At 44.2% G+C, this 27678-nt stretch overlaps 1 protein-coding gene across 2 annotated transcripts; it reads right to left on the bottom strand.

The window, feature by feature from the left end:
• Nucleotides 1–57: 57 nt before the first annotated feature.
• Nucleotides 58–21565, bottom strand: LOC115192582 (signal-transducing adaptor protein 2). 2 transcript variants are annotated; one of them, XM_029751246.1, is made up of 13 exons: nt 21170–21565; nt 7251–7322; nt 6985–7104; nt 6827–6883; nt 5849–6000; nt 5611–5742; nt 5350–5419; nt 4534–4636; nt 4274–4375; nt 3846–3902; nt 3482–3550; nt 1225–1359; nt 58–1089 (listed from the first exon to the last, which is right to left on the bottom strand). In XM_029751246.1, exons 1-13 carry the CDS (start codon nt 21260–21262, stop codon nt 1037–1039), a joined length of 1215 nt encoding a protein of 404 aa, XP_029607106.1. In that variant the 5' UTR covers nt 21263–21565; the 3' UTR covers nt 58–1036. The 2 variants fall into 2 exon arrangements, with proteins under 2 accessions (XP_029607106.1, XP_029607107.1); XM_029751247.1 differs by lacking the exon at nt 21170–21565 and having other exon boundaries at nt 6985–7061; nt 7251–7323.
• Nucleotides 21566–27678: the final 6113 nt, after the last annotated feature.

The following is a 27678-nucleotide window of genomic DNA, read 5'->3' as shown; positions in this document are numbered from 1 at the left end:
CAAGAACATTTCAAAAGATCAGATACATTTTGTTCTCACAAGAATAAAGACAGGATATAATCCTTGTGATTCATTTTATTTCAATCAGGACACATTGGCTTCATTACTTTTCTGACAGAACTGAGAGACAAATATAATGCTCCCAGTAAAGATTGTAGTATTATATCATTAGACAAAACTTAACAAGAGCCAACAACACTGACCGGTATAGACAAATATTTGATACTGTAGGCCTATTGGATTATAGAAACAAAAATACATGGTGTGGATAATGTGACATTTACATGGAGATTTACAGTCTTAATTTACTAGTGTGTGGTTTGGATGAAACGATCCAGGAAGGAGGAATCGATAAGGCATTCATCTTCTGAGAGTCTGAGCTGACAGCGAGCTCGGGAGAGGCCCAGGGTAGGAGGCGGCCAGACTGGGAGGGAAACACAGCCCATGTCCGTCTGTCTATTAGAGACATTAGCTTTGTTTACACCTTGTGCTAACGTGAGTTTCATGATCTGATCAATATGATCCAATCACTATCTGATCAAGGTTTGTCGTGTTTACACATTGTATTAAATGTGACCAGATTACCTGGTGCCTCCCTGTATGCAAATTTGACAGATATTCTTTCAAAATAATATGAATGTATTTATTTTAAGACAAAGGTTCTAACTGTCAATGACACTAGAAGAGGGTATAATGATTATTTCAATTGATTGATATCCAGACACAATGTGTGCCTGACTACAATGTGTCTTTTAATCATCTACACCAGTCTAAAAATGGGGGCAAGAACAGGACAAAGGGTGCATGTTAGCACCAGGTATAAATGGGACTACAGACAGATTCTCCGGCACCCATCCGACATGCTTTGAACTGTAATTCACATATAAGCGACAGTACTTAACCCGCCCTAGTAGTACCAATTTTAAATCAAGCTTTAGGGCAGTAGTAGGGAGTTGAGGGAATGTTCCCAATTTGTTGCGAGGCCATTTTTGTAGTTGGTCTTTTCACCTGTAGATGGAATAGCTGCCAGGAGAGGTCACTGTTGATGCGCCAACCTCTTCAACTTCAGTTTCAGCTCCTCTGATATGGCTGAAAGGAAGACAAGAGTGTCAAGAAACCAGCATTTAGGGGTTTAAGTTCCCTGAGCAATTACTTATTATAATCATATTGCAGACGGTTGGAACTCTTCTAAATGAAAAGACAGAACCAAAACGATTGACCTACTCTGAGCCACAATGTCTAGTGGGACAGAATTTACAGCGAGGCGTCTCAACCTGGCGTCAGGGGTATCTGTCGAGGTGCTGGGGGAGGTACGAGGTGTCGGAACAGGGGGCATCAGTGGTGTCTTCCTCTCAGCTTCTACAACACAAGGGAGAATGTTTTCATTGATTGATCGATTCCAAAAGGGAAGATTTGGTGTCACACAAGCAGCTACCCAAAAAAGAAAAACAACAAAAAACAATGAAACAAAGTGCCATAATACGGGTGGTTCCACGAAACGAGTCCCTTTGATATTTCAAGTCGAAATTGTGCACAAACATTGTATATAGTGTTGTACCAAAAGGTTGCTGGATCGAATCCCTGAGCTGACAAGGTAAAAATCTGTCGTACTGCCCCTGAGTAAGGCAGCTAACCCACTGTTCCCGATGACGTGGATGTCGATTATAGCAGCCCCCCCCCACTCTGATTCAGAGGGGTTGAGTTAAATCCGGAAGACACATTTCAGTTGAATGCATTGAGTTATACAACTGACTACGTCTCCCCCTTTCCCTTTTATATGGTTTCCTTTTCTTTCTTTTGCTGTTTTTCAGCTTTATTTCTATAGTATAGGTTCCTTGTGCTAACATCACATTCCCTGTGTATGTGTGGTTTGTTCTAGTATAAATACATCTATAACATGTTCTGTTCTATCCTGTATTTCTATCGGATATTATATCTAGTGGCCCTTTTGGGTACTTTATACTTCATCAGGTGACTGCAATTACCTCTGGCTCGCTGTATGGCTTTATCTGTTCCCCTATTGTTTGTGGCGATATGCTCTGATGAAGGTCAACTGACCGAAAGCTCAGCGATAAGTACATAGTTCATGAAATGCCTTTCAGTTTGTTATTGACCGAGGTTGTTAGAGTAGTCGGGGAGAGTGGGGTAAGTTGAGACATTTTCTACATGATTCAGCGTTCCTACGACAAGGGAAATATAGTATTCTTTCTAACAAAGATACATTACATGACCAAAAGTATGTGGCATCCGCCAAACCCAGATTCATCCGTTGGACTGGTGGTGAAGCGGGATGATGAAGCGGGATTCATCACTCCAGAGAATGGATTTCCACTGCTCCAGAGTCTAATGGCGATGAGCTTTACACCACTCCAGCCGACGCTTGGCATTGCGAATGGGGATCTTAGGCTTGTGTGCGGCTGCTCGGCCATGGAAACCCATTTCATGAAGCTCCTGACAAACAGTTATTGTGCTGACGTTGCTTCCAGAGGCAGTTTGGAACTTGGTAGTGAGTGTTGCAACCGAGAACAGACCATTTTTACGTGCTACGTGCTTCAGCACCTGGCAGTCACATTCTGTGAGCTTGTGTGGCTGAGCCATTGTTACTCCAAGACGTTTCCACTTCACAATAACAGCACTTACAGTTGACCGGGGAAGTTCTAGCAGGGCAGAAATTTGACAAACTGACTTGTTGGAAACCTGGCATCCTATGACGGTGCCACGTTGAAAGTCACTGAGCTCTTCAGTGAGGCCATTCTACTGGCAATGTTTGTCTATGGAGATTGTATGGTTGTGTGCTCAATTTTATACACCCGTCAGCAACGGGTGTGGCTGAAATAGCCGAATCCAGGGTGTCCACATACACTATGGATGCAAAAGTATCTACATACATTTTGGGATGTTGTGTATTCATGTAAACATTACAGTAGTGAATACATAGCTTGTCCAAAAAAAAGTTTATTTGATAACAGTCTTAACACCTAACCAAATACTATTTTTTTAAAAACACTTAGGCCAGGCCCTAGTGTTACCTCATATTCCATTACGCCTGGGGGGTGGGGGGGTTGACACTCAATTTGCTCAACATTCCATTGGCTCAACTCCCCCCATGGCAAATATTTGGAATATATTAGCCCACACAGCTACAAGGATGCACTTTCATGCTAGGTTTAGAACCTCATATTGTAGGTTATAGAAACCCCATCGAATGTACAGAACAATCTTAAAATGATATACTTTTGTTTTGATATAAGTATCAAGGAACCTTTGTGAAAATCCGTTTATCGGACCTAACTTTCTTATCACATTTTCCATGTGGTTTCTTCCTTCACAGAGTCCATGAAATGATGACCCCTTCCTAAATATTTGGTCAAATTATAAAATGCATGGTTTCCAAGAAAAAAAGGGGTCTCAACTAACCCTTTGGCTCAACTCACCCCAATCTCTCCTAAAGTACCAGTAGTCTTAAGATAGTGGGACTCACTTGGCAGACGGAAAGGTGTGGGAGGAGGCTGAACAGCCTGCACTGCACTGCCTTCTTCCTTTTCTTTCTCTAGAAAAGCACACAAACAGGAATAGCAACAGAGGGTGAGGAATGAAGTCATACCTGAAGTGTGTTGGAAGATGGAGGGGAGGGGGGACAGAGGAATGGAAGATGGAGGGGAGGGGGGACAGAGTAATGGAAGATGGAGGGGAGGGGGGACAGAGTAATGGAAGATGGAGGGGAGGGGGGACAGAGTAATGGAAGATGGAGGGGAGGGGGGACAGAGGAATGGAAGATGGAGGGGAGGGGGGACAGAGTAATGGAAGATGGAGGGGAGGGGGGACAGAGTAATGATAGTACTCACGGGTGTCATCCCCTCTATCTGACTCAGACCCTGGAGTTGGCACACGCTCTCTTGGACCTGGGATTAAAACACAATATTCCTTTTATGTCCTCTTTCCATTACAACTCATTGAATCTGGTCATTACTAAGGCAAAACATTCATCATTTGAAGCTTGAGATAGAAGTTGCCAAAAGAGATCTAGGATCAGATCCTTTCCCATGGTCTTACATCAGATAGTCTAACACCACACAAATGAACTACCGGTCTTGTCTACCTGTCCAAAAATGTGTGTTAGCGGCTACCTCCAATTCCTTATTTTAATGAGAGCTATAGGTGAAAAGTTGGTTAGAGATGAGATTCTTGATGTTAAGTCAGCATGGTGCCATTGTAAAGGTGTGTGTGATTGTTAACAGGGACAAGGAGGTCCCAGTAAGGGAGGTCTGTATACCTGGTTTGGGAGGGAGGGCAGGGACTGGCACAGGGGGCATGGGAGTACTGGGGGCGCACTGCAGACTCCTCTCTCCACTCTCCTCATTTGCCTGAACAAACGCTGCATAGACAGCGGGTATTAATGTTATGACCAACACGACTGAAAAGCCAGAGCCATATTTAACTTAAGATGGACAATTAACAGAAACAGGGAAAAACTGAGAATTAGAGAGAGAGAGAGAATAAATGGTAGTAAATGGTGTGTGTGCTCTTTCTTACTGATGCTCTCTTCGTAGGGTCCCTCCATAATGAAGGGTGTCAGAGCTCCATTAGTTTTCTCCACAAGACAGTTGATGACACCATGCAGTGTGGCACAGGGGATCTACAGGCAGAACCAATAGCATTAACAAACTGCATACACCACAGCTGAAAACAGCCTGTCAATATGGCTGCATTCAGACAGGCAGCTCATATCTGATCTTTTTTTCACTAATTGGTATTTTGACCAATAAGATCAGCTCTGAAAAAGATCTGCTGTGACTAGTCAAAAGACCATTTAGTGGGAAAAATATCAGAATTGGTCTGCCTGTGTGAGCGCAGCCTATGGCTGAAAACAGACCGAGTCAACAGGACTCATTTATAGAAACATTTAGTACACACTGTACCAGCAATCAATCTGAGTTAAAAGCTCAGAGATCGCCTACAGCAGAACTAAGGCCTTGTCCCGCTCATCACTACAGAAAGGACCAATAAAGGTAAGATGTATTATTATGCTGATTGAGTTGTCTGTAAATCAGGAGAAAGCAGGGGCAGGCAAAGACAATCTGTTATGGTTTATTGTCCTGTGAGTACCTGTGGAATATTTCCCTTATCACTCCCTCACATTGGGATAACCTGAGGTTCAATGCCTCTTTAGGGTCATAACGAGAATTCACCTTCATAAGTTTAGATTGACGAAAAGTGCAACATAGTTATTTTCTTTATGGCAAATAACATTCTTTAAATGTATTATTTTGCATTAAAGTATTGTGTGTGGCAGTTGACAAGCATGTGTATTCAGGAAGGAGGAAGCAGAAAACCCTTTGAAATACTCACTGGAGTCTCTACATCGAATGTGTATCCTCCGTCATGTTTCCTAGCCACGCGATAGTGTCTGAATACAGACCTGACCGAAGAGAGATACGTTATCAAGGAGTGGCACATTAATGAATTATAAGTCATAATCTGTCACATGAACAAATACGTTTCAGCATGTGTGGCCTATCATGGACTATTAATCAAATTATCATGTGACATGCATTTTCTTTGACTGTACTGCAGATATCATTGTCAGGAATTGAGGGGAATGGGGCGTACCCACTGAGGTCCTGTCGAGTGGTGACAGCCAATGAGACTCCGTCCCTGCTGGGCCGCAGCAGCAGGTTCCCACGGTCAGAGTGTCTCTCCAACATAATCTCTGCCTCGGTACGAGACACAGGCTGGTAACACCTGCACACAGACCGTCCACATATAACACATCTGAACAGAGGAAATCAAAGGTCTAAATAAGCCTATACAGAGTTAGGCAAAATCCATTCGTTTAGTGTATGCTTACGCAGGCATGTCCTCTACGAGACTGAGGTTGGAGCTGGATGCTGCAGCAAGGGTAAGGGACAGGTTGTTCCGTCTCTCCCTCTCGGTCTCCACTGTCTCCCTCATCATGTGGATCTGGCCAGGCAGCAGGTTGAGTGAGCTGGGAACTGACAGCTGGAGGGAGAGACATACAGGGACTGTTTAATACCGTCATTTACACCAAAAACCATGAAACACAGCATTTCTGAGACAATATTGGCTGAGCTATGTGGTATAATCCTATCAAATTCCCCACATATATAATTATACAATGCCAATAAACACTGACATTATACTGTCTGTGAATGCAGAGGGAGAGAGAAAAAAAAGAGCCAAGAAACAGCGAAAGTGGGAAAGTGAATAAAGAGGGTAGAAAAAAGGAAGTAGAGAGAAGGAGAGCGAGAGGAGGAAAGAGAGAGAGGAGGAAAGAGAGAGAGAAAGGAGAGAGGGGGAAGGAGCGAGAGAGAGGGGGAAGGAGAGAGGGAGAGGAGGAAGGAGCGAGGGAGAGGAGGAAGGAGTGAGGGAGAGGAGGAAGGAGAGAGGGAGAGGAGGAAGGAGAGAGGGAGAGGAGGAAGGAGAGAGGGAGAGGAGGAAGGAGAGAGGGAGAGGAGGAAGGAGAGAGGGAGAGGAGGAAGGAGAGAGGGAGAGGAGGAAGGAGAGAGAGAGAGGAGGAAGGAGAGAGAGAGAGGAGGAAGGAGAGAGAGAGAGGAGGAAGGAGAGAGAGAGGAGGAAGGAGAGAGAGAGGTCACGCTTATAAAGGTAATGTCATAATCACTACCAGGAAAAGCCCCTTTGTGATAGCATAGTTTGCTTTTGATATCATTGTTTGTTGTTCATCAGGGCAATCAGAGCAGAGATAAAGGTATTATTCTCAGTTTACTGACCAGGTATTAGCAGGAAAAACGATCATACTGAACATATGCGGTATGGTTGTGAATGAACTGTATCCTGATTCACTAACCTCAACTACACAATAGATGAAACCTTTCCATAGTTCTCGAGCCTCTAGACTTGGGGCCTGTAGAGAGAGGTAGAGGGAGGGAGGGAGTGAAACCATGAAAACTATTAAACACAATAATGTTGCATAAAGACGATGAAAACAGTCCCCTATGTCCTTACAGTGATTTGGATCTCTCCGTCCTTCATGTGCAGGAGGAGTCCTGCTGCCTCCAGTTTTCTGTCTCCACTGCAGTCATCTGTCAAGGACATGACGTCACTGAGATCCAGTTTCTCAACATACTATTAAAAACACACACACACACGAGTAGGTGAAATATTGGATTGTCCCCAACTGCAATACTTTGACCACTGTTCTTTTCTCTATTTAATGTACCACTGTCCCATCATAGCCCCCTTCTCTTGCCCATAACATTCAGGTAACTCACATCGTTGTCTTTAGTGTTGTTGAAGAAGAAAAGAGTGTTCCCACACAAGCATGTCCATAGTCTCCGAGATGCCTGGACAGACAGATTAAAGACTTGTTGGCAAAGAGATGGTGAAAGATACCCAAGACAATGACAATTGACAAGAATTTCTGATTCAGATAACCTTTAACTCATTATCCATAGTTCATGTCATACCGTTGTGTAACAGCTGGACTACTGACATTATAAAGAGTGTTGACAGTAATCATTGGAGCTGACTGAACTGGTTTGCTAGTTTCAATCAGTTACGGAAATCACAGTATGTTTCTCAGTAAGGAAAATGTGCGTAATTTGAGCCATCAGTCTACAGTCTCTTGCCACAAAAATTTAAAAATGTAACTTTTTTTTTTTTTTTAAGCACTTGTTTTTTCCTACTAGCACAGACTTTGCTGATAACTACTTTGAGGGGAAATGTACTTGCTACGACTGTGATGTGTGGTCGTCTCACCTAACCATCTTAAGATGAATGCACTAATTGGAAGTCGCTCTGGATAAGAGCGTACGCTATATGACTCAAATGTAAATGTAATGGAGGTAGGCATGTGGCTTTCAGCACAAAGTGGCACATTCGATTATCATCGAGAATTGATCACGCAGTGTAATTCATGCAAATCCTGTTGAACTGACTGACTCATGTCTAGTTCCCATCACCTTTGTGACAGTTTTATCCTGCAACTAAAAAGTGCAAACTGGGAAAGATTTGGTGATGTGTAAATGAAATGGAGGTAAATAGCATGTCTTTCAGCTTCTTCTGTTGATAAAACAACCGTATACTATAACGCGATGCCATTATCAATGACCCAGAGCAGAGCCTCAACACTGTCAACTGATGTCTGAAGTCCAGCCCTAAACTAAAATAAGACAATACTGCAAAGAAGAGAAGAAATAAGGTTGGTCAATATCTATCTAATCTGTCACAACAGCCTCGTCTTATCTTAAAGATGTCCTCCAGTGATTTTTGAACTTTTTCTATTGAAAAAACTAAATCCAAAGTATATGTTATGGTGTGGGATGCATTTTCCTGGCATGGTTTAGGTCCACTTGTAGAATCTATGCCAAGGCGTGTTGAAGCTGTTCTGGCAGCTTGTGGTGGCCCAACACTTTTTTAAGACATTATTATTTTGGCAGATACCTGTATGTGCTTGTGATAAAACTTAATCCACAGTTATTTCTTATAAACTATTTATCCTCTGTGGCTAAATGATGCTCTCTGGTGTATTTTGAACATTGAGAGCGGGCTCCTGTGGTTGGTATTTGTATGTTTTTTGCCTCTTGGGCCCCAGCCCGACTCACACAACTGACCAGTCACATTTATTTATTATGCACATGATTTAAATGTTGTATTAATAAGTTACCCAATCAAGACAGGCCCCTCAGTTCCCCATGTGGGCCCCCTACCTCCCCCCATCTGATGATTAGTAGAGCAGCAGTGTATAAATGACTAACCTGTACCCCCGCACATTGACTCGGTACCGGTACCCCTTGTATATAGCCTCGTTATTGTTATTGTGTTACTTTTTTAATATATATTTTTTATTTTATTTAGTAAATATTTTCTTAACCAACAATGCAGTTTTAAGAAAATAGATTAAGGGCTTGTACGTAAGCATTTCACGGGAAGGTCTACACCTGTTATATTCGGCGCATGTGACAAATAAAATTAGATTTGATTGTTTTTTTTTATAAAAAATATATACAAAAGTATGTGGACACTCCTTCAAATTAGTGAAATTGACTATTTCAGCCATACTGTTGCTGACAGGTGTATAAAATCGAGCACACAGCTATGCAATCTCCATAGACAAATATTGTCAGTAGAATGGCCTTACTAAAGAGCTCAGTGACTTTCAACATGGCACCATCATAGGATGCCACCTTTCCAACAAGTCAGTTCGTCAAATCTCTGCCCTGCTAGAGCTGCCCCGGTCTACTGTAAGTGCTGTTATTATGAAGTGGAAATGTCTAGGGGCAACAACCGCTCAGCCGCGAAGTGGTAGGCCACACAAGCTCATAGAACGAGACCGCCGAGTGCTGAAGCGCGTAAAAATTGTCTGTCCAGTGTCAACATCAACAGTGAAGAGGCGACTCCGGGATGCTGGCCTTCTAGGCAGAGTTGCAAAGAAAAAGCCATATTTCAGACTGGCCAATAAAAAGAAAAGATTAAGGTGGGAAAAAGAACACAGACATTGGACAAAGATATGGCTTTTTCTTTGGAACTCTGCCTAGAAGGCCAGCATCCCGGAGTCGCCTCTTCACTGTTGACGTTGAGACTGAGGTGTCTGTTTCTCAAACTAGACACTGATGTACTTGTCCTCTTGCTCAGTTGTGCACCGGGGCCTCCCACTCCTCTTTCTATTCTGGTTAGAGCCAGTTTGCGCTGTTCTGTGAAGGGAGTACTACACAGCATTGTACGACTTCTTCAGTTTCTTGCCAATTTCTAGCATAGAATAGCCTTCATTTCTCAGAACAAGAATAGACTGACGAGTTTCAGAAGAAAGTCTTTGTTTCTGGCCATTTTGAACCTGTAATCGAACCCACAAATGCTGATGCTCCAGATACTCAACTAGTCTAAAGAAGGACAGTTTTATTGCTTCTTTAAAATCAGGACAACAGTTTTCAGCTGTGCTAACAATTGCAAAAGGGTTTTCTAACTATCAATTAGCCTGTTAAAATTATAAACTTAGATTAGCTAACACAACGTGACATTGAAACACAGGAGTGATGGTTGCGGATAATGGGCCTCTGTACGCCTATGTAGATATTTCATTAAACATATTATTTTTTTTTATTTTTTTTATCACCTGTTTCTAGCTACAATAGTCATTTACAACATTAACAATGTCTACACTGTATTCCTGATCAATTTGATGTTATTTAAAAAATGGACAAAAAAAATGTGCTTTTCTTTCAAAAATAAGGACATTTCTAAGTGACCCCAAGCTTTTGAACGGTAGTGTAAATCAAATCAAATTTTATTGGTCACATTCACATGGTTAGCAGATGTTAATACGAGTGTAGCGAAACGCTTGTGCTTCTAGTTCCGACCGTGCAGTAATATCTAACAAGAAATCTAACAATTTCACAACTACCTAATACACACAAGTACATGTAAAGGAATGAATAAGAATATGTACATATAAATATATGGATGAGCGATGGCCAAACGGCGTAGTGAAGCTGTGTGTGTGTGTGTGTGTGTGTGTGTGTGTGTGTGTGTGTATATATATATATATATATGTGTATATATATATATATGTGTATATATATATATATGTATATATATATATATATATATATATATATATATATATATATATATATATATATATATATATATATATATATATATATATATATATGTGTGTGTGTATATATATATATATATATATGTGGTTTGCGGTTGCAGTGAAAAAATATTTTATATATACACTGCTCAAAAAAATAAAGGGAACACTAAAATAACACATCCTAGATCTGAATGAATGAAATAATCTTATTAAATACTTTTTTCTTTACATAGTTGAATGTGCTGACAACAAAATCACACAAATAATCAATGGAAATCCAATTTATCAACCCATGGAGGTCTGGATTTGGAGTCACACTCAAAATTAAAGTGGAAAACCACACTACAGGCTGATCCAACTTTGATGTAAAGTCCTTAAAACAAATCAAAATGAGGCTCAGTAGTGTGTGTGGCCTCCACGTGCCTGTATGACCTCCCTACAACGCCTGGGCATGCTCCTGATGAGGTGGCGGATGGTCTCCTGAGGGATCTCCTCCCAGACCTGGACTAAAGCAACCGCCAACTCCTGGACAGTCTGTGGTGCAACGTGGCGTTGGTGGATGGAGCGAGACATGATGTCCCAGATGTGCTCAATTGGATTCAGGTCTGGGGAACGGGCGGGCCAGTCCATAGCATCAAGGCCTTCCTCTTGCAGGAACTGCTGACACACTCCAGCCACATGAGGTCTAACATTGTCTTGCATTAGGAGGAACCCAGGGCCAACTGCACGAGCATATGGTCTCACAAGGGGTCTGAGGATCTCATCTCGGTACCTAATGGCAGTCAGGCTACCTCTGGCGAGCACAGAGGGCTGTGCGGCCCCCCAAAGAAATGCCACCCCACACCATGACTGACCCACCGCCAAACCGGTCATGCTGGAGGATGTTGCAGGCAGCAGAACGTTCTCCACGGCGTCTCCAGACTCTGTCAGGTCTGTCACATGTGCTGTGTGAACCTGCTTTCATCTGTGAAGAGCACAGGGCGCCATTGGCGAATTTGCCAATCTTAGTGTTCTCTGGCAAATGCCAAACGTCCTGCACGGTGTTGGGCTGTAAGCACAACCCCCACCTGTGGACGTCGGGCCCTCATACCACCCTCATGGAGTCTGTTTCTGACCGTTTGAGCAGACACATGCACATTTGTGGCCTGCTGGAGGTCATTTTGCAGGGCTCTGGCAGTGCTCCTCCTTGCACAAAGGCGGAGGTAGCGGTCCTGCTGCTGGGTTGTTGCCCTCCTACGGCCTCCTCCACGTCTCCTGATGTACTGGCCTGTCTCCTGGTAGCGCCTCCATGCTCTGGACACTACGCTGACAGACACAGCAAACCTTCTTGCCACAGCTCGCATTGATGTGCCATCCTGGATGAGCTGCACTACCTGAGCCACTTGTGTGGGTTGTAGACTCCGTCTCATGCTACCACTAGAGTGAAAGCACCGCCAGCATTCAAAAGTGACCAAAACATGAGCCAGGAAGCATAGGAACTGAGAAGTGGTCTGTGGTGACCACCTGCAGAACCACTCCTTTATTGGGGGTGTCTTGCTAATTGCCTGTAATTTCCACCTGTTGTCTATTCCATTTGCACAACAGCATGTGAAATTTATTGTCAATCAGTGTTGCTTCCTAAGTGGACAGTTTGATTTCACAGAAGTGTGATTGACTTGGAGTTACATTGTGTTGTTTAAGTGTTCCCTTTATTTTTTTGAGCAGTGTATATATATATAAAATAAAATATTTTTTCACTGCAACCGCAAACCACATGAAGACTCAAAAGCTGCTCTCAAAGAGTGTAGACAGCGTGATGCCGCTCTGCTAATCATCATATGGGGAGGAGAGGAGGTAGGGGGCCAACGTGGGTAACTTATCTATACAAAATAAATTATAAACTGCATAATAAATAAATGTGACTGTTCAAATGTGTGAGTCAGGGGCTTGGCCCCCAGACTCGGTCTCGACCTTTAAGTCTTTATTGAAGACTCATCTCTTCAGTAGGTCCTATGATTGAGCGTACAGTCGTGGCCAAAAGTTGAGAATGACACAAATATTAATTTTCACAAAGTCTGCTGCCTCAGTTTGTACGGTGTCAATTTGCATATACTCCAGAATGTTATGAAGAGTGATCAGATGAATTGCAATTAATTGCAAAGTCCCTCTTTGCCATGCAAATGAACTGAATCCCCAAAAAGCATTTCATCTGCATTTCAGCCCTGCCACAAAAGGACCAGCTGACATCATGTCAGTGATTCTCTCGTTAACACAGGTGTGAGTGTTGACGAGGACAAGGCTGGAGATCACTCTGTCATGCTGATTGAGTTCAAATAACAGACTGGAAGCTTCAAAAGGAGGGTGGTGCTTGGAATCATTGTTCTTCCTCTGTCAACCATGGTTACTTGCAAGGAAACATGTGCAGTCATCATTGCTTTGCACAAAAAGGGCTTCACAGGCAAGGATATTGCTGCCAGTAAGATTGCACCTAAATCAGCCATTTATCAGATCATCAAGAACTTCAAGGAGAGCGGTTAAAATTGTTGTGAAGAAGGCTTTAGGGCGCCCAAGAAAGTCCAGCAAGCGCCAGGACCGTCTCCTAAAGTTGATTCAGCTGTGCGATCAGGGAACCACCAGTACAGAGCTTGCTCTGGAATGGCAGCAGGCAGGTGTGAGTGCATCTGCACGCACAGTGAGGCGAAGACTTTTGGAGGATGGCCTGGTGTCAAGAAGGGCAGCAAAGAAGCCACTTCTCTCCAGGAAAAACATCAGGGACAGACTGATATTCTGCAAAAGGTACAGGGATTTGACTGCTGAGGACTGGGGTAAAGTCATTTTCTCTGATGAATCCCCTTTCCGATTGTTTGGGTCATCCGAAAAAAAGCTTGTCCAGAGAAGACAAGGTGAGCGCAACCATCAGTCCTGTGTCATGCCAACAGTAAAGCATCCTGAGACCATTCATGTGTTAGGTTGCTTCTCAGCCAAGGGAGTTTATTTTGTATGTTTTATTTCACCAGGTAGGCTGGTTGAGAACAAGTTCTCATTTGCAACTGCAACCTGGCCAAGATAAAGCATAGCAATTCGACACATACAACAACACAGAGTTACACAAGGAATAAACAAAACATAGTCAATAATACAGTACAAAAAAAGAAAACAAAAAAAGTCTATATACAGTGAGTGCAAATGAGGTAAGATAAGGCAGTAAATAGGCCATGGTGGCGAAGTAATTACAATATAGCAATTAAACACTGGAATAGTAGATGTGCATAAGATGACTGTGCAAGTAGAGATACTGAGGTGCAAAGGAGCAAGAAAAAAAAATAAATACAGCATGGGGAAGAGGTAGATAGATGGGCTGTTTACAGATGGTCTATGTACAGGTGCAGTGATCTGTGAACTGCTCTGACAGCTGGTGCTGACAGCTAGTGAGGGAGATATGAGTCTCCAGCTTCAGTGATTTTTGCAGTTCGTTCCAGTCATTGGCAGCAGAGAACTGGAAGGAAAGGCGGCCAAAGGACAAATTGGCTTTGGGGGTGACCAGTGAGATATACCTGCTGGAGCACGTGCTACGAGTGGGTACTGCTATGGTGACCAGTGAGCTGAGATAAGGCGGGGCTTTACCTAGCAGAGACTTGTAGATAACCTGTAGCCAGCGGGTTTGGCGACGAGTATGAAGCGAGGGCCAACCAACGAGAGCGTACAGGTCGCAGTGGTGGGTAGTGTATGGGGCTTTGGTGACAAAACGGAAGGCACTGTGATAGACTGCATCCAATTTGTTGAGTAGAGTGTTGGAGGCTATTTTATAGATGATATCGCTGAAGTCGAGGATCGGTAGGATGGTCAGTTTTACGAGGGTACATTTGGCAGCATGAGTGAAGGATGCTTTGTTGCGATATAGGAAGCCGATTCTAGATTTAATTTTGGATTGGAGATGCTTAATGTGAGTCTGGAAAGAGAGTTTACAGTCTAACAAGACACCTAGGTATTTGTAGTTGTCCACATATTCTAAGTCAGAGCCGTCCCGAGTGGTGATGCTGGACGGGCGGGCAGGTGCGGGCAGTGATCGATTGAATAGCATGCATTTAGTTTTACTTGCATTTAAGAGCAGTTGGAGGCCACGGAAGGAGAATTGTATGGCATTGAAGCTCGTCTGGAGGTTAGTTAACAGTGTCCAAAGAGGGGCCAGAAGTATACAGAATGGTGTCGTCTGCATAGAGGTGGATCAGAGAATCACCAGCAGCAAGAGCGACATCATTGATGTATACAGAGAAGAGAGTCGGCCCGAGAACTGAACCCTGTGGCACCCCCATAGAGACGGCCAGAGGTCCGGACAACAGGCCCTCCGATTTGACACACTGAACTCTGTCAGAGAAGTAGTTGGTAAACCAGGCGAGGCAATCATTTGAGAAACCAAGGCTGTCGAGTCTGCCAATAAGAATGTTGTGATTGACAGAGTCAAAAGCCTTGGCCAGGTCGATGAATACGGCTGCACAGTAATGTCTCTTATCGATGGCGGTTATGATGTCATTTAGGACCTTGAGCGTGGCTGAGGTGCACCCATGACCAGCTCTGAAACCAGATTGCATAGCGGAGAAGGTACGGTGGGATTCGAAATGGCCGGTAACCTGTTTGTCAACTTGGCTTTCGAAGACCTTAGAAAGACAGGGTAGGATAGATATAGATCTGTAGCAGTTTAGGTCTAGAATGTCACCCCCTTTGAAGATGGGGATGACCGCGGCAGCTTTCAAATCTTTGGGAATCTCAGGCAATACGAAAGAGAGGTTGAACAGGCTAGTAATAGGGGTTGCAACAATTTCAGCAGATAATTTTAGAAAGAGAGGGTCCAGATTGTCTAGCCCGGCTGATTTGTAGGGGTCCAGATTTTGCAGCTCAGAACATCAGCTATCTGGATTTGGGTGAAGGAGAAATGGTGGGACCTTTGGCGGGTTGCTGTGGAGGGTGCCGGGCAGTTGACCGGGGTAGGGGTAGCCAGGTGGAAAGCATGGCCAGCCGTAGAGAAATGCTTATTGAAATTGTCAATTATAGTGGATTTATCGGTGGTAACAGTATTTCCTAGCCTCAGAGCAGTGGGCAGCTGGGAGGAGGTGCTCTTATTCTCCATGGACTTTACAGTGTCCCAGAACATTTTTGAGTTTGTACTACAGGATGCAAATTTCTGTTTGAAAAAGCTAGCCTTAGCTTTCCTAACTGCCTGTGTATATTTGTTCCTAACTTCCCTGAAAAGTTGCATATCAAGGGAGCTATTCGATGCGAATGCACAACGCCACAGGATGGTCAAGGGCAGACAGGTCTGGAGTGAACCAAGGACTATATCTATTCCTTGTTCTACATTTTTTGAATGGGGCATGCTTATTTAAGATGGTGAGGAAGGCACTTTTAAAGAATAACCAGGCATCCTCTACTGACAGGATGAGGTCAACGTCATTCCAGGATACACCAGCCAGGTCGATTAGAAAGGCCTGTTCGCAGAAGTGTTTTAGGGAGCGTTTGACAGTGATGACATGTAATGACGGGTGGTCGTTTGGTCGCAGACCCATTACGGATGCAGGCAATGAGACAGTGATCGCTGAGATCTTGATTGAAAACAGCAGAGGTGTATTTGGAGGGCGAGTTAGTTAGGATGATATCTATGAGGGTGCCCGTGTTTACGGATTTGGGATTGTACCTGGTAGGTTCATTGATAATTTGTGTGAGATTGAGGGCATCAAGCTTAGATTATAGGATGGCAGGGGGGTTAAGCATGTCCCAGTTTAGGTCACCTAGTAGCAATCAATTCACATATGGTGTCGAGGGCACAGCTGGGGGCAGAGGGTGGTCTATAGCAAGCGGCAACAGTGAGAGACTTGTTTCTGGAAAGGTGAATTTTTAGAAGTAGAAGCTCGAATTGTTTGGGTACAGACCTGGATAGTAAGATAGAAGTCTGCAGGCTAACACCGCCCCCTTTGGCAGTTCTATCTTGGCAGAAAATTTTATAGTTAGGGATGGAGATTTCAGGGTTTTTGGTGGTTTTCCTAAGCCAGGATTCAGACACGGCTAAGACATCCGGGTTGGCAGAGTGTGCTAAAGCAGTGAGTAAAACAAACGTAGGGAGTAGGCTTCTTATGTTAACATGCATGAAACCAAGGCTTTTACGGTTACAGAAGTCAACAAATGAGAGCACCTGGGGAGTGGGAGTGGAGCTAGGCACTGCAGGACCTGGATTAACCTCTACATCACCAGAGGAACAGAGGAGAAGTAGGATAAGGGTACGGCTAAAGGCTATACGAACTGGCAGTCTAGCACGTTCAGAACAGAGTAAAAGGAGTAGGTTTCTGGGAACGATAGCATAGATTCAAGGCATAATGTACAGACAAAGGTAAGGTAGGATGTGAGTACATTGGAGGTAAACCTAGGCATTGAGTAATGATGAGAGAGATATAGTCTCTAGAGACATTTAAACCAGGTGAAGTCATCGCATATGTAGGAGGTGGAACAACATGGTTGGTTAAGGCATATTGAGCAGGGCTAGAGGCTCTACAGTGAAATAAGACAGTAATCACTAACCAGGACAGTAATGGACGAGGCATATTGATATTAGAGAGAGGCACATATGGGTCCAGTGAGTGGTTGGGTTGGCTGGGGACACGGCGATTCAGACAGTTAGCAGGCCGGTGCTAACAAGCTAGCAGTTAGTAGGCCGGGGCTAACAAGCTAGCAGTTAGCAGACAGGGTTAACAAGCTAGTGTAACCAATGTGAAATGGCTAGTTAGTTAGCAGTGGTGCGTGCTAATAGCGTTTCAATCAGTGACGTCACTCGCTCTGAGACCTGAAGTGGTTGTTCCCCTTGCATTGCAAGGGCCGTGGCTTTTGTGGCGCGATGGGTAACGATGCTTCGTGGGTGTCAGTTGTTGATGTGTGCAAGGGTCCCTGGTTCGAGCCCAGGTTGGGGCGAAGAGAGGGACGGAACCTACACTGTTACACTAGCAGTTAGCAGACAGAGGCAAGCAAGCTAGCAGTTAGCAGACAGGGGCAAGCAAGCTAGCAGTTAGCAGACAGGGGCAAGCAAGCTAGCAGTTAGCAGACAGGGGCAAGCAAGCTAGCAGTTAGCAGATCGGGACTAGCAAGCAAGCTAGCAGTTAGCAGATCGGGACTAGCAAGCAAGCTAGCAGTTAGCAGATCGGGACTAGCAAGCAAGCTAGCAGTTAGCAGATCGGGACTAGCAAGCAAGCTAGCAGTTAGCAGATCGGGACTAGCAAGCAAGCTAGCAGTTAGCAGATCGGGACTAGCAAACAAGCTAGCAGTTAGCAGACAGGGGCAAGCAAGCTAGCAGTTAGCAGATCGGGGCTAGCAAGTTAGCAGAAGGGCCTTTGAGGGACGTCGCGATGGAGTTAAGTCTGTTTTTGCCTCTTCGTGCGGTGACGTCGATAGACCAGTCATGGATTTGTAGGGTTCCAAGTAGCTCTAGGTAGCTAGCTGGCTGCGGTTAGCAGAATGGGCCTTAAGTGGACGTCACGCCTGAGGGGCCTGTTGGAATCCTCGGGCAGATTATGTCGGTATTCCAGTCGTAGATGATCGGCGGGGTTCCATGCCCCGTACCAGTAGTAGAAGGGGTCCGATATTGTAGCCCAGGAGTGGGCTTCGGTGGTAGCTCAGGACCCCAAGCCGGGCTAGCTTCAGGCTAAATTGTGCTTGCTCTGGGATGGAAACGCTAACCAGGAGTAGTCACCCGGGATTGCAGTTAGCTAGTTCCGAAGATCCAGATGAAAATGTTCAGAGTTTGCGGTAGGAATCCGGGGATATGGAGAGAAAAACAATAGCTCCAATATGCTCTGGTTTGAGTCACGTTGTACAAACTGGCGAGAACTTTCCGAGCTAAAGGTTAGCTGATGAACGCTAGCAGTGGTTTGCTGACTGATGGCTGGTAGGTAGTTAATTTAGCTGGCTACCTTCAGTTGAGGGATTCCAGATCCGAAGTAAATAGAAATACTTTCGGAAAAAAACAGATCCACGCCACATTGGGTGAGGCGGGTTGCAGGAGCGTATTTAGAAGTTTAGGTTTAGGAAAATATTTTAAAAAGATATAAAAAGATATTTTCAAGGGACACGACAGGACAAAGACGTCTGACTGCTACGCCATCTTGGAAAGTGGGCTCACTCACAATTCTGCCTAAGAACACAACCATGAATAAAGAACACACAGAACACCAACACATCCTCCGAGAGCAACTTCTCCCAACCATCCAGGAACAGTTTGGTGACGAACAATGCATTTTCCAGCATGATGGAGCACCTTGCCATAAGGCAAAAGTGATAACTAAGTGGCTCGGGGAACAAAACATCGATATTTTGGGTCCATGGCCAAGAAACTCCTCAGACCTTAATCCAATTGAGAACTTGTGGTCAATCCTCAAGAGGTGGGTGGACAAACAAAAACCCACAAATTCTGACAAACTCCAAGCATTGATTATGCAAGAATGGGCTGCCATCAGTCAGGATGTGGATGTTAATTGACAGAATGCTAGGGCGGATTGCAGAGGTCTTGAAAAAGAAGGTTCAACACTGCAAATATTGACTCTTTGCATCAACTTCATGCAATTGTCAAAAGCCTTTGACACTTATGAAATGCTTGTAATTATTCTTCAGTATTCCATTGTAACATCTGACAAAAATATCTAAAGACACTGAAGCAGCAAACTTTGTGAAAATTAATATTTGTGTCATTCTCAAAACTTTTGGCCACGACTGTAGTCTGGCCCAGGGGTGTGAAGGTGAACGCAAAGGCACTGGATTAACGAACCGCCCTTGTTGTCTCTGCCTGGCTGTTTCCCCTCTCTCCACCGATATTCTCTGCCTCTCACCCTATTACAGGGGCTGAGTCACTTGCTTACTTGTGCTCTTCCATCCCGTCCCTAGGAGGGGTGCATCACTTGAGTCACTGACGTGATCTTCTAACCCTAACCCTCTAGTTGGTATGGGAGCTGTGCTTTGGCAAAGTAGGTGGGGTTATATCCTGCCTGGTTGGCCCTGTCCGGGGGTATCGTCGGACGGGGCCACAGTGTCTCCCGACCCCTCCTGTCTCAGCCTCTAGTATTTATGCTGCAATAGTTTGTGTCGGGGGGCTAGGGTCAGTCTTATGTCTGGAGTATTTCTCCTGTCTTATTCGTTGTCCTGTGTGAATTTAAGTATGCTCCCTCTAATTCTCTCTCTCCCTCCCCTCCCGGAAGACCTGAGCCCTGGGAAAATTGCTCACGATTACCTTCCCTAATGACTCCTTGCTGTCCCCAGTCCACCTGGTCATGCTGCTGCTCCAGTTTCAACTGTTCTGCTGCGGCTATGGAACCCTGAACCCCTACCTTGTCCTGGATCTGATGTTTTCAACTGTATCTACCGCACCTGCTGTCTCTAACTCTGAATGCTCTTCTATGAAAAGCCAACTGACATTTACTCCTGAGGTGCTGACCTGTTGCACCCTCTACAACCACTGTGATTATTATTATTATTATTATTAGACCCTGCTGGTCATCTATGAATGTTTGAACATCTTGGCCATGTACTGTTATAATCTCAACCTGCACAGCCAGAAGAGGACTGGCCACCCCTGATTCTGAGAGTCTGATTCCTCTCTAGGTTTCTTCCTAGGTTCCCTCCCTTTCTAGGGAGTTTTTCCTAGCCATCGTGCTTCTACATCTGCATTGCTTGCTGTTTGGGGTTTTAGGCTGGGTTTCTGTATAGCAATTTGTGACATTGGCTGATGTAAAAAGGCTTTATAAATATGTTATTTTATTATTTTAAAAACAATTATACAACCATGCTCTCAATTTTCAAAATACACAAGAGAGCATAATTTAGCCACAGAGGATCAATAGTTTATAAAACAATATGTGGATTAAGTTTTATGAAGCACATACAGGTATCTACCAAAATGAAGGAAACACCAACATAAAGTGTCTTAAAAGGGTGTTAGGCCACCACAAGCTGCCAGAACAGCCAGGAAAATGCACCCCACACCATAACATATACTTTATATTCTTGTTTACTCAAGCGTTTCCTTTATTTTGGCAGTTACCGGTATGCCTACAGTCAGAAAGACCGCTGTGTGGGCAGCATGCGCGCCATGATCCGTACACTAGCAAAGTATGCCAGTCCTGCCATATGTGGAATATATTTCTATTGCTGGTTGCAGCTGTCAGTTTGTCGTTTGGAGATTTCAAAATACAATTCTGTGAAAAACGTACAGTTTGAAAAACACATGCCTTACTGCTGAAAAGAGAAGACTAATCTGCCTGTAGAACCAACAACAACAACAAAAAATCCTCATCAACCCCCAATTTGAAGCTAACAGCAGCATTGTTTTTTAAAGTAGCTCATCTTGAGAGAGTCTATTATCACGATGAGCATATCGACCATCCCCGTGAGTAGCCTATGGCTTCATCTTCATCATTAGGCTAGTCACAGTGTACCAAATCCGGCCCTGCCTATATATCACGTAGTATGAACTAAAAGGGTATAGAGCAAACAACGCAATTACCCCAGTGATTTTACCCACGCACCGCTACTGACAACAAATAGGCCAAACATGGACGAAATGTATCTATCACAAAATCCTTATACCGTGTCGTTGAATAATCTCTTCTCCAGGTATCCTTCGTAGTAGCAGTGTGTAAGATGGTTGCTTCTTCGTCTGGCTCGCTTGGAGGTCGCCATCAGCGTCGCGCTCGGACGCAGAGTTTACGCACGGGGACAATAGTTCCCTGCTCCCCTGGTTAAGTGATTTGACAACACCTGGGTGGAGTAATGGCTTCAAAAAAAGTGAGAAATTGTAAATATATATTTTCAGTGCGAGAGTCCCTGTCAGAGTAGCACCATAAGGTTTGGTTAGTAGTCCAAGGTGAAATTTGGAAAAGCTTTTGTTTTATGCTCAATTATCATCTGAGATTTCTCTCGACTGGAAACTATTTTTGCTAGTAATTGCACTCTCCGTTGATCTGTAGTAGGCAGGCGACTGCAGGTAACACTCGACTCAAGGCAAGTGTCTGTCGCCAAACACGCCCACAACAGGCTAAACACTCATTGGTCTATTTCACACATTGGGCCATACCCATTTTTCAGGTGTTGAGGCGCTCTGACATTTTAACAAAACGTTTCTGTGAGTGCGGGAACTACCGTAACAAAAAAATCCATCAATGCAGGGTATTCCCACTTTCTACGCCCAGTCAAAGGGTTGGAATTCAAATCAAATTTTATTTGTCACATGCGCCCGAATACAACCGCGAAATGCTTACTTTACAAGCCCTTAATCAACAATGCAGTTCAAGAAATAGAGTTAAGAAAATATTTACTAAATAAACTAAAGTCAAACATTTTAAATAAGTAACACGATAAAATAACAATAAGGAGGTTATATACAGGGGGTACCTGTACCGAGTCAATGTGCAGGGGTAAAGGTTAGTCGAGGTAATTTGTACATTTAGGTGAGAGGGGGTCAATGTAAAAATAGTCCTGGTGGCTATTTGTTTAATTGTTCAGCAGTCTTATGGCTTGGGGGGTTAGAAGCTGTTAAGGAGCCTTTGAATCTAGACTTGGCGCTCCAGTACCACTTGGCGTGCGGTAGCAGAGAGAACAGTCTATGACTTGGGTGGCTGTAATATTTGACAATTTTTTGGGCCTTCCTCTGACACCACCTAGTATATAGGTCCTGGATGGCAGGAAGCTTGGCCCCAGTGATGTACTGGGCCGTACGCACTACCCTCTGTAGCGCCTTATGGTAGGGTGCCAAGCAGTTGTCATACCAGGCAGTGATGCAACCGGTCAGGATGCTCTCGATGATGCAGCTGTAGAGATTTTTGAGGATCTGGGGACCTATGCCAAATATTTTCAGTCTCCTGAGGGGGAAAAGGTGTTGTCGTGCCCTCTTCACGACTGTCTTGGTGTGTATGGACCATGATAGTTTGTTGGTGATGTGGACACCAAGAAACTTGAAACTCTCGACCCACTCCACTACAGCCCTGTTGATGTTAATCGGGGCGTGTTCGGCCCTCCTTTTCCTGTAGTCCACGACCATCTCTTTTGTCTTGCTCATGTTGAGGGAGAGGTTGTTGTCCTGGCACCACACTGCCAGGTCTCTGATCTCCTCCCTATAGGCTTTCTCATTGTTGTTGGTGATCAGGCCTACCACTGTTTAGTCGTCAGCAAACGTAATGATGATGATGGAGTCGTGCTTGGCTACGCAGTCATGGGTGAACAGGGAGTACACCCCTGAGGGGCCTCTGTTGAGCATCAGTGTGGCAGATGTGGGAGCGACCTGTAAGGAAGTCCAGGAACCAGTTGCAGAGTGAGGTGTTTAGTCCCAGGGTCTTTAGTTTAGTGATGAGCTTTGTGGGCACTATGGTGCTGAACGCTGAGCTGTAGTCAATGAACAGCATTCTCACATAGGTGTTCCTTTTGTCCAGGTGGGAAAGGGCAGTGTGGAGTGCGAGTTTGGAAATGTAATAGGCCCAAACCGAATGTATGGTGCCAATAAGTAGCCTAGGCCTATTGTCACAGTGAGGGTTTACTTGTAGGTGGTTTTGCTGCCCTCTACCTGATTTGTTTGGTTAATTTTCTCATTTTAGAGCTGAAGGAACATCGTGAGGAGGAAAGAGGCGAGGAGACTGGAAGAGAGCGTGGGACTGAAAGAGGCGTGGGACTGGAAGAGGAGATTCTCTAGTGGGGGATAAATATAGGAAAAGTGAGGGCTAGGGAGGAGGTTTGATTATCCATACGTTTGATTGTAGCTGTCTCTTTATCTAGTTGAGTGACGTGTTTATAAATACCAGAAATTAAATGTTATTATTATTTTATTTTGCTAGAAGCAAAATCGAATGGGCACACTGGCCACAAAGCGACTATCTCAAAGCACCGAGCGATACTATCTTTCCGGAAGCAGGAATTGATATCTGATTCAAAACTATGTAATTACTAATGGATAGATAAATATACGTTTTGACTATAACAAACTGTGTCTGATAGCGACTGAACAGCAAATAGTTTACGATGAGATATAACCTATATGATCAAAGAAACATCGCTTTAGTTTACGGGGAGAGTGACAAGGACGGGAGTGAGGGAGAAAGAAAAAGGAGGAATTGACATTAAAACACCACAAGGACACTACACTGCAGACGCTTTCATGTTAAGTTTTTGCATAATTGCATAATAGTTTGCCAGCCAGTGTGGCGAAGTGTGTTTATTGAACCCTTCTGAGCATTGATCAAAAGTAGGTGAAAAGAAAACCTCTAGCGGCTCTTCAAACGCTTTCAGGGAAATGGGTGAGAATAATACATGATTTTAATTAAAATGTTGAGTGAAATTCATCTCGAGGAGCAGGCCTCGGGTTGCGGATGAATAACCAATGGCCAAGAATAAACAACGCGCATCCATATTTAAATGTAATAGTGGTAGTTCATACAATTGCAAATTAGATCAAATCAATAGGCTACTATTTTATCCCTATATGGAATGTCTTCTGCGTTCCTTTTTTCTTACTAACCATATAAACAGACGCTGTCTCACTGTAGTAGGATGTCCCTTGGGGGTATCCGTACCTATGTATTTAAAAATATATATATATATTTCACCTTTATTTAACCAGGTAGGCAAGTTGAGAACAAGTTCTCATTTACAATTGTGACCTGGCCAAGATAAAGCAAAGCAGTTTGACACATACAACAACACAGAGTTACACATGGAATAAAGCAAACCTACAGTCAATAATATAGTAGAAAAATAAGTCTATATACAAAGTGAGCAAATGAGGTGAGATAAGGGAGGTAAAGGCAAAAAAGGCCATGGTGGCGAAGTAAATACAATATAGCAAGTAAAACACTGGAATGGTATATTTGCAGTGGAAGAAAGTGCAAAGTAGAAATATAAATAATGGGGTGCAAAGGAGCAAAATAAATAAATACAGTAGGGGAAGGGGTAGTTGTTTGGGCTAAATTATAGATGGGCTACGTACAGGTGCAGTAATCTGTGAGCTGCTCTGACAGCTGGTGCTTAAAGCTAGTGAGGGAGATAAGTGTTTCCAGTTTTAGAGATTTTTGTAGTTCGTTCCAGTCATTGGCAGCAGAGAACTGGAAGGAGAGGCGGCCGAAGGAGGAATTGGCTTTGGGGGTGACCAGAGAGATATACCTGCTGGAGCGTGCTACAGGTGGGTATTGCTATGGTGACCAGCGAGCTGAGATAAGGGGGAACTTTACCTAGCAGGGTCTTGTAGATGACCTGGAGCCAGTGGGTTTGGCGACGAGTATGAAGCGAGGGCCAGCCAACGAGAGCGTACAGGTCGCAGTGGTGGGTAGTATATGGGGCTTTGGTGACAAAACGGATGGCACTGTGATAGACTGCATCCAATTTATTGAGTAGGGTATTGGAGGCTATTTTGTAAATGACGTCGCCGAAGTCGAGGATCGGTAGGATGGTCAGTTTTACGAGGGTATGTTTGGCAGCATGAATGAAAGATGCTTTGTTGCGAAATAGGAAGCCAATTCTAGATTTAACTTTGGGTTGGAGATGTTTGATGTGAGTCTGGAAGGAGAGTTTACAGTCTAACCAGACACTTAGGTATTTGTAGTTGTCCACATATTCTAAGTCAGAACCGTCCAGAGTAGTGATGCTGGACGGGCGGGCAAGTGCAGGCAGCGATCGGTTGAAGAGCATGCATTTAGTTTTACTTGTATTTAAGAGCAGTTGGAGGCCACGGAAGGAGAGTTGTATGGTATTGAAGCTCGTCTGGACGGTAGTTAACACAGTGTCCAAAGAGGGGCCAGAAGTATACAGAATGGTGTCGTCTGCGTAGAGATGGATCAGAGACTCACCAGCAGCAAGAGCGACATCATTGATGTATACAGAGAAAAGAGTCGGCCCAGGGATTGAACCCTGTGGCACCCCCATAGAGACTGCCAGAGCCCCGGACAACAGGCCCTCCGATTTGACACACTGAACTCTATCAGAGAAGTAGTCGGTGAACCAGGCGAGGCAATAATTTGAGAAACCAAGGCTATTGAGTCTGCCGATGAGAATGTGGTGATTGACAGAGTCGAAAGCCTTGGCCAGGCCAATGAATACGGCTGCACAGTATTGTTTCTTATCGATGGCGGTTAAGATATCGTTTAGGACCTTGAGCGTGGCTGAGGTGCACCCATGACCAGCTCTGAAACCAGATTGCATAGCGGAGAAGGTGCGGTGGGATTCGAAATGGTCGGTAATCTGTTTGTTGACTTGGCTTTCGAAGACTTTAGAAAGGCAGGGTAGGATAGCTATTGGTCTGTAGCAGTTTGGGTCAAGAGTGTCTCCCCTTTGAAGAGGGGGATGACCACAGCTGCTTTCCAATCTTTGGGAATCTCAGACGACACGAAAGAGAGATTGAACAGGCTAGTAATAAGGGTTGCAACAATTTCGACAGATAATTTTAGAAAGAAAGGGTCCAGATTGTCTAGCCCTGCGGATTTGTAGGGGTCCAGATTTTGCAGCTATTTCAGAACATCAGCTGACTGGATTTGGGAGAAGGAGAAATGAGGAAGGCTTGGGCGAGTTTCTGTGGGGGGTGCAGTGCTGTTGACCGGGGTAGGGGTAGCCAGGTGGAAGGCATGGCCAGCCGTAGAAAAATGCTTATTGAAATTCTCAATTATAGTGGATTTATCGGTGGTGACAGAGTTTCCTATCCTCAGTGCAGTGGGCAGCTGGGAGGAGGTGGTCTAATTCTCCAAGGACTTTACAGTGTCCCAGAACTTTTTTGAGTTTGTGTTGCAGGAAGTAAATTTCTGCTTGAAAAAGCTAGCCTTTGCTTTTCTAACTGCCTGTGTATATTGGTTTCTAACTTCCCTGAAAAGTTACATATCACGGGGGCTGTTCGATGCTAATGCAGAACGCCACAGGATGTTTTTGTGTTGGTTAAGGGCAGTCAGGTCTGGAGAGAATCAAGGGCTATATCTAGAACCTCGTTGTCGCCGATCCTTATTTTAGATCATACTACATGGTGTCAGAAGTGGTTTTAAAATTCACATAAACGTGAAGGACGTACCAAGTAAATCATACATTCAGGCTGTTTCAAAGCAGGGAGGGCAGTGTTGGAGATAAAACAGCGCATATCATTATTTTGCTCGCTTACGAGCAAGGACTAAGTTACTGCTAAGCAACATGTTGCAAGAGGAAGAAGCTGGCGGGATTTCAGGGTTTGCGACTCCAAGTTCAACGGGCTCTGGCGCAAACACGGACAGGCCAGTGGCTAGTGCTGACGGATTTCGCATTAGTCCCCCTGAGAATTTTTTTGTATGGACATTCAAAACTGGCCGAAATGGATCAGGCGCTTTGAAAGGTACAGGGTAGCATCAGGCTTAAATGTGAAAAATTAGGCATTTCAAGTTAATACACTGATCTACTCTATGGGTGATGAAGCCGAGGATATATTAAATGCTTCAACGTTGACTGAGGAAGAGAAACTTAACTACAGTGCCGTTAAAGACTGTTTTGAAACGCATTTTGTAGGGAGACACAACATTATATTTGAGAGAGCTAGGTTTAATATGCGCAAACAGGAGCAGGGTGAAACCACCGACAGTTTTATCACAGCTGTTGACAAACTAGCAGAACATTGTCAGTTTGGCGCGCTCAGTGAAGAGCTGATCCGAGATCGAATTGTAGTGGGAATAAGAAATATATCACTTTCTGAAAAGTTAAAGTTGGATTCCCAGTTTACCTTGTCCAAAGCTGTAAACCAGGTTAGGCAGAGTGAGACAGTAAAAAGACAGCAGACGATACTGCGCGATAGCGGCTCCTTGCAGAGCGAAGAGAGTGAGGAAATAAATGCATTTTCATACCGAGCTAAAGAAATGGATGGGAACACAGAACAGAAACAGACGTAGAGAAAACAATCACAGACAGCACCAGTAGCCAGTTCAAGTGTTTGTCGCAAATGTGGGAAATTCCCTTTCCACAGATGGAAAGATTGCCCAGCAAAGGAAGCAGAATGCAGGAAATGTCACAGGAGAGGACACTTTTCAGCTGTCTGTCGATTAAAGCAAATGCATGAGGTCTCAGAAGAAGCACAGCAGGACAACATCTTTCTGGGAGAAGTAAAGGAAAAC

This window comes from Salmo trutta, chromosome 4 (genome assembly GCF_901001165.1).
Source record: "Salmo trutta chromosome 4, fSalTru1.1, whole genome shotgun sequence".
NCBI lineage: Eukaryota > Metazoa > Chordata > Actinopteri > Salmoniformes > Salmonidae > Salmo > Salmo trutta.
Note: the sequence above shows the minus strand (reverse complement) of the source record. Positions and strands in the feature narration are given on the sequence as shown.